The sequence below is a fragment of the Oncorhynchus tshawytscha genome, linkage group LG27, assembly GCF_018296145.1.
Source record: "Oncorhynchus tshawytscha isolate Ot180627B linkage group LG27, Otsh_v2.0, whole genome shotgun sequence".
Classification (NCBI taxonomy): Eukaryota; Metazoa; Chordata; class Actinopteri; order Salmoniformes; family Salmonidae; genus Oncorhynchus; species Oncorhynchus tshawytscha.
In genome coordinates this window covers 20,669,772-20,677,743 of record NC_056455.1, presented here as the reverse complement: position 1 = coordinate 20,677,743, position 7,972 = coordinate 20,669,772, and the positions used below count along the sequence as shown (strand labels likewise).

Here is a 7,972-nt window from a genome sequence, read left to right as displayed (position 1 = left end):
ATGGTACGAGGAAGGGAAATGTATGGTGATGTATGGTAAGGGGAAATGTATAGTGATGTATGGTAAGGGGAAATGTATGGTGATGTATGGTAAATGTATGGTGATGTATGGTAAGAGGAAGGGGAAATGTATGGTGATGTATGGTAAGGGGAAGGGGAAATGTATGGTGATGTATGGTAAGGGGAAATGTATGGTGATGTATGGTACGAGGAAGGGAAATGTACGGTGATGTATGGTAAGAGGAAGGGGAAATGTATGGTGATGTATGGTAAGGGGAAGGGGAAATGTATGGTGATGTATGGTAAGGGAAATGTAGAGTGATGTATGGTAAGGGGAAATGTATGGTGATGTATGGTACGAGGAAGGGGAAATGTATGGTGATGTATGGTAAGGGGAAATGTATGGTGATGTATGGTAAGGGGAAATGTAGAGTGATGTATGGTAAGGGGAAATGTATGGTGATGTATGGTAAGGGGAAGGGGAAATGTATGGTAATGTATGGTAAGGGGAAGGGGAAATGTATGGTGATGTATGGTAAGGGGAAGGGGAAATGTATGGTGATGTATGGTAAGGGGAAATGTATAGTGATGTATGGTACGGGGAAATGTAGAGTGATGTATGGTAAGGGGAAATGTATGGTGATGTATGGTACGAGGAAGGGGAAATGTATGGTGATGTATGGTAAGGGGAAGGGGAAATGTATGGTGATGTATGGTAAGGGGAAATGTATGGTGATGTATGGTACGAGGAAGGGGAAATGTATGGTGATGTATGGTAAGAGGAAGGGGAAATGTATGGTGATGTATGGTAAGGGGAAGGGGAAATGTATGGTGATGTATGGTAAGGGGAAATGTAGAGTGATGTATGGTAAGGGGAAATGTATGGTGATGTATGGTACGAGGAAGGGGAAATGTATGGTGATGTATGGTAAGGGGAAGAGGAAATGTATGGTGATGTATGGTAAGGGGAAATGTAGAGTGATGTATGGTAAGGGGAAATGTATGGTGATGTATGGTACGAGGAAGGGGAAATGTATGGTGATGTATGGTAAGAGGAAGGGGAAATGTATGGTGATGTATGGTAAGGGGAAGGGGAAATGTATGGTGATGTATGGTAAGGGGAAATGTATGGTGATGTATGGTAAGGGGAAATGTATGGTGATGTATGGTAAGGGGAAATGTATGGTAAGGGGAAGGGGAAATGTATGGTGATGTATGGTAAGTGGAATCAATGAATCAAACATACAGGCCTGTATAGTACAAGAGAATCACACAATGAATCAAACATACAGGCCTGTATAGTACAAGAGAATCACACAATGAATCAAACATACAGGTCTATATAGTGCAAGAGAATCACAAGATGAATCAAACATACAGGCCTGTATAGTGCAAGAGAATCACAAGATGAATCAAACATACAGGCCTGTATAGTACAAGAGAATCACACAATGAATCAAACATACAGGTCTATATAGTCCAAGAGAATCACAAGATGAATCAAACATACAGGCCTGTATAGTGCAAGAGAATCACAAGATGAATCAAACATACAGGTCTATATAGTGCAAGAGAATCACACAATTAATCAAACATACAGGTCTATATAGTCCAAGAGAATCACAAATTGAATCAAACATACAGGTCTATATAGTGCAAGAGAATTGCACAAATGAATCAAACATACAGGTCTATATAGTCCAAGAGAATCACATGGTGAATCAAACATACAGGCCTGTATAGTATAAGAGAATCACATGGTGAATCAAACATACAGCCCTGTATAGTATAAGAGAATCACATGGTGAATCAAACATACAGGCCTCTGTTATAAATTGGATAACAGGTCAAACGTCTACTATAAGAGTAGAGCAGCAGAAAATGTAATGTACAGCAGTAGCATGTGTAATGTAATGTACAGCAGTAGCATGTGTAATGTAATGTACAGCAGCAGCATGTGTAATGTAATGTACAGCAGTAGCATGTGTAATGTAATGTACAGCAGTAGCATGTGTAATGTAATGTACAGCAGTAGCATGTGTAATGTAATGTACAGCAGCAGCTGGTGTAATGTACAGCAGCAGCATGTGTAATGTACAGCAGTAGGATGTGTAATGTACAGCAGTAGCATGTGTAATGTAATGTACAGAAGCAGCATGTGTAATGTAATGTACAGCAGTAGCATGTGTAATGTACAGCAGCAGCATGTGTAATGTAATGTACAGCAGTAGCATGTGTAATGTACAGCAGCAGCATGTGTAATGTAATGTACAGCAGTAGCATGTGTAATGTAATGTACAGAAGCAGCATGTGTAATGTAATGTACAGCAGTAGCATGTGTAATGTAATGTACAGCAGTAGCATGTGTAATGTACAGCAGCAGCATGTGTAATGTAATGTACAGCAGTAGCATGTGTAATGTACAGCAGCAGCATGTGTAATGTAATGTACAGCAGTAGCATGTGTAATGTAATGTACAGCAGTAGCATGTGTAATGTAATGTACAGCAGTAGCATGTGTAATGTACAGCAGCAGCATGTGTAATGTAATGTACAGCAACAGCATGTGTAATGTAATGTACAGCAGCAGCATGTGTAATGTAATGTACAGCAGCAGCATGTGTAATGTAATGTACAGCAGCAGCATGTGTAATGTACAGCAGTAGCATGTGTAATGTAATGTACAGAAGCAGCATGTGTAATGTAATGCAGTGTAATACAGTAGTGTGAACCTTAGTGCCCCTCTGCGTTGCCAGGCGGTAGTGCAGACAGTTGACAACCTGCTGCGTACAGAGGCCCTGGAGTCGTGGCAGGACATGAACACTACGGAGCAGGCCCACACCGCCACCATGCTATTGGACGTCCTGGAGAAAGGAGCCTTCCTATTGGCCAACAACATGTACGGCAACCGCTTCACCGACCGGGCCCCCAATATCGGTAAGAAATAGGGGGAAATGGAAGCAGTGGGGTGCATGCATGTGTGTGATTAGTAATTGTAATTAGTAGCAATAGTAATTCCAGTAGGTGGATAGGTGTAGAGCAGGGCATGCTCAATATCCTGGAAAAGCAGAACAACTCTAACCATTTGTTCCCACACGCCTGTGTGTGTATCTTAGATCTGGAGGTGCACGTGTTGAACACAGAGATGGACCTTCAGGACCTGTCCTTTCCTCAGAACTACGTGAGCGACAGCACCATCCAGCTCTCCGCCTCCACCATCAAACAGTACAGCCGCAATGGTCAGTAACCTTATCACGGTCATCACATCACAGTCAAACCCTACAGCGCTCCCGTTCACTTCATGACCTGAGTTATGGGCTCAGGGATCTCCCGTTCACTTCATGACCTGAGTTATGGGCTCAGGGATCTCCCATTCACTTCATGACCTGAGATATGGGCTCAGAGATCTCCCGTTCACTTCATGACCTGAGTTATGGGCTCAGGGATCTCCCGTTCACTTCATGACCTGAGATATGGGCTCTGGATCTCCCGTTCACTTCATGACCTGAGTTATGGGCTCAGAGATCTCCCGTTCACTTCATGACCTGAGTTATGGGCTCAGGGATCTCCCGTTCACTTCATGACCTGAGATATGGGCTCAGAGATCTCCCGTTCACTTCATGACCTGAGATATGGGCTCAGAGATCTCCCGTTCACTTCATGACCTGAGATATGGGCTCAGGGATCTCCCGTTCACTTCATGACCTGAGATATGGGCTCAGAGATCTCCCGTTCACTTCATGACCTGAGATATGGGCTCAGGGATCTCCCGTTCACTTCATGACCTGAGATATGGGCTCAGAGATCTCCCGTTCACTTCATGACCTGAGATATGGGCTCAGAGATCTCCCGTTCACTTCATGACCTGAGATATGGGCTCTGGATCTCCCGTTCACTTCATGACCTGAGATATGGGCTCAGAGATCTCCCGTTCACTTCATGACCTGAGATATGGGCTCAGGGATCTCCCGTTCACTTCATGACCTGAGATATGGGCTCAGAGATCTCCCGTTCACTTCATGACCTGAATTATGGGCTCAGAGATCTCCCGTTCACTTCATGACCTGAGTTATGGGCTCAGGGATCTCTCAGTCAATGTTTACATTTGCATTTTCATGCGAGTCTAAAGTAATCTGCATGCAGTTGACCAAGTTATTGTTTCATAATAACAGGCCAATCAGATTAATAAAAGCGCTGAGACCATTTCTTCCTTGATGGTTTCTTAACAACACTCCTAATAGAATAGCTGGAGAGGCGTGTAGATGACTATCACCCACAGCCTGACAGAGCAATCTCAGCTCTCGCTCTCTCGCTCTCTCTCTCTCTCCCTTGCTCCGTCTCTCCACCATCTTATACCCCTCTCTCATCTCTTCTCCTGCTTCAAGCCCCCCTCCTCCTTCCCCTCTCCCTCCCTCCAGTCCTCCACCCATCCCCCCGTTCCTCCTCTCCCTCCCTCCAGTCCTCCACCCATCCCTCCCTCTCCCCCTTCTCTGTTTTCTGTCAGCGCTCTGCTCTGCAGTGGGAACCAGATTAGAATGATTGAAACAAACGCACATGAAAAATTCATATGGAATAATAGGAGATCTGTGAATGCTTGAGGGATGAATGTTCCATTGCCCTCCACATTAAATCTCCCCTCTTTCCCACCAGTCAAAATGAAACGGTTCTTACCATCATTCTAACCTTCACTAACTCTCTCTCTCTCTCCCTCTGTCACTCTGCCCTTCCCCCTGTCCTCTCTCGCTATTCTTCTCTCTCTCTCTCTCTCTCTCCTTCCCCCCTTCCATCTCCTTTACCTCTTTATGTTCTATCTCTCTCTGACACCCTCTCCTTCCCCCCTTCCCCTCTTTATGTTCTATCTCTCTCTCTGACTCTCTCTCCATCCCCCTTCCCCTCTTTATGTTATATCTCTCTCTGACTCTCTCCTTCCTCCCCTTCCCTCTCCTTTACCTCTTTATGTTCTATCTCTCTCTCTCTGACTCCCTCTCCTTCCCCCTTCCCCTCTTTATGTTCTATCTCTCTCTCTGACTCCCTCTCCTTCCCCCGTTCCCCTCTTTATGTTCTATCTCTCTCTCTCTGACTCCCTCTCCTTCCCCCTTCCCCTCTTTATGTTCTATCTCTCTCTCTCTGACTCCCTCTCTCCTTCCCCCTTCCCCTCTTTATGTTCTATCTCTCTCTCTGACTCTCTCTCCATCCCCCTTCCCCTCTTTATGTTCTATCTCTCTCTGACTCCCTCTCCTTCCCCTCTTTATGTTCTATCTCTCTCTCTGACTCCCTCTCCTTCCCCCTTCGCCTCTTTATGTTCTATCTCTCTCTCTTACTCTCTCTCCATCCCCCTTTCCCTCTTTATGTTCTATCTCTCTCTCTGACTCTCTCTCCATCCCCCTTCCCCTTTTTATGTTTTATCTCTCTCTCTGACTCTCTCTCCTTCCCCCCTTCCCTCTCCTTTACCTCTTTATGTTCTATCTCTCTCTCTGACTCCCTCTCCTTCCCCCGTTCCCCTCTTTATGTTCTATCTCTCTCTCTCTGACTCCCTCTCCTTCCCCCTTCCCCTCTTTATGTTCTATCTCTCTCTCTGACTCCCTCTCCTTCCCCCTTTCCCTCTTTATGTTCTCTCTCTCTCTCTGACTCCCTCTCCTTCCCCCTCCCCTTCTTTATGTTCTATCTCTCTCTCTTACTCTCTCTCCATCCCCCTTCCCCTCTTTGTTCTATCTCTCTCTCTCTCTGACTCTCTGACTCTCTCTCCTTCCCCCTTCCCTCTCCTTTACCTCTTTCTTTTCTCTCTCTCTGTCTAACTCTCTCTCCTTATTATGCTCCCCAAACACACTATATTTGTTTCTTTTTTCTCTTTTTCCTTTCCCTCTCTCATTTCCCCTCTCTATCTCTCTCTCTTCTTCTTTCTCCTGCTCCCCGTCTCTCTCTCTGACCCTTTCCCTCTCTACCTGTCTCTCCCTGTCTCTCATCTCTCTCTCCCTGTCTCTCATCTCTCTCTCCCCCTCCAGGCCAAGTCAAGGTAGTGTTTGTTCTTTATAAGAACTTGGGCTCCTTCCTGTCTACGGAGAACGCCACGGTGAAGATGGAGCTGGAGGCGGCACCAGGGGAGCGGGGATTGGCGGTCAACTCCCACGTCATCGCCGCCTCCATCAATAAAGAGTCCAGCAGAGTGTTCCTCACTGAGCCGGTGGTGTTCACACTCAAACACTTACAGGTATACACTTACAGATACATTTAATGTCATACGCTTACATGCTTACAGAACGGCTCATAATAATGGCTGGAACATAGCAAATGGAATGGCATCAAATGCATGAAAACCATGTGTTTGATACCATTCCACTCATTTTTACCTTTATTTAATGAGGCAAGTCAGTTAAAGAACAAATTCTTATTTTCAATGATGGCCTATGAACAGTGGGTTAACTGCCTGTTCAGGGGAAGAACAACAGATTTGTTCCTTGTCAGCTCAGGGATTTGAACTTGCAACCTTCTGGTTACTAGTCCAACGCTCTAACCACTAGGCTACCCTGCCACCCCATTACGCTCCAGACATTACCATGAGCCTATTCACCTCAATTAAGGTGCCACCAACCTCCTGTGACTCACACACATACAGTCCACAAACTCTCCCATACACACAATACACTCCCATATACACAATACACTCCCATACACATAATATACACCCATACAAAATACACTCCCATATACACAATATACACAATACACTCCCATACACACAATATACACTCATACACAATACACACCCATACACACAATACACACCCATATACACAATACACACCCATACACACAATACACTCCCATACACACAATATACACCCATACACACAATACACTCCCATACACACAATACACACCCATACACACAATACACTTCCATACACAATACACACCCATAAACAATACACTCCAGTATACACACTTCACTCCCATACATAATACACTCCCATACACACAATACACACCCATACACAATACACTCCAATATATACACTACACTCACGTAATAATTACACTCACATACACTTGCATAAACCGAAAGGTTGAAAGATCAATTCCCGAGCTGACAATTTAAAAATCTGCCGTTCTGCCCACTGTTTCAAGGCCATCAATAATAGTATGAATTTGTTCTTAACTGACTTGCCTAGTTAAACTAAGGTAAAATACATTTTAAAACAATAATAAATAAACATAATGTACACATACAGGAGTTTAAACACTACACCACATACTGTACTGTAGTAGCCAAACGAGACCATACACATACTGTACTGTAGTAGCCAAACGAGACCATACACATACTATACTGTAGTAGCCAAACGAGACCATACACATACTGTACTGTAGTAGCCAAACGAGACCATACACATACTATACTGTAGTAGCCAAACGAGACCATACACATACTGTACTGTAGTAGCCAAACGAGACCATACACATACTGTACTGTAGTAGCCAAACGAGACCATACACATACTGTACTGTAGTAGCCAAACGAGACCATACACATACAGGAGTTTAAACACTACACCACATACTGTACTGTAGTAGCCAAACGAGACCATACACATACTGTACTGTAGTAGCCAAACGAGACCATACACATACTGTACTGTAGTAGCCAAACGAGACCATACACATACTGTACTGTAGTAGCCAAACGAGACCATACACATACTGTACTGTAGTAGCCAAACGAGACCATACACATACTGTACTGTAGTAGCCAAACGAGACCATACACATACAGGAGTTTAAACACTACACCACATACTGTACTGTAGTAGCCAAACGAGACCATACACATACAGGAGTTTAAACACTACACCACATACTGTACTGTAGTAGCCAAACGAGACCATACACATACAGGAGTTTAAACACTACACCACATACTGTACTGTAGTAGCCAAACGAGACCATACACATACAGGAGTTTAAACACTACACCAC

The 7,972-nt window shown here is 44.3% G+C and overlaps 1 protein-coding gene across 1 annotated transcript in view; it reads left to right on the top strand.

Annotated features, from left to right (window-relative positions):
- The window catches only part of adgrl1a (adhesion G protein-coupled receptor L1a), a 91,851-nt gene that overhangs the window by 56,901 nt on the left and 26,978 nt on the right, over positions 1-7,972 (top strand). Inside the window, exons 10-12 of the mRNA XM_042307446.1 lie at positions 2,755-2,935; positions 3,115-3,237; positions 6,001-6,206. Of these exons, the coding sequence (XP_042163380.1) occupies positions 2,755-2,935; positions 3,115-3,237; positions 6,001-6,206 (510 nt within the window). The remainder of the gene's footprint in view (positions 1-2,754; positions 2,936-3,114; positions 3,238-6,000; positions 6,207-7,972) is intronic.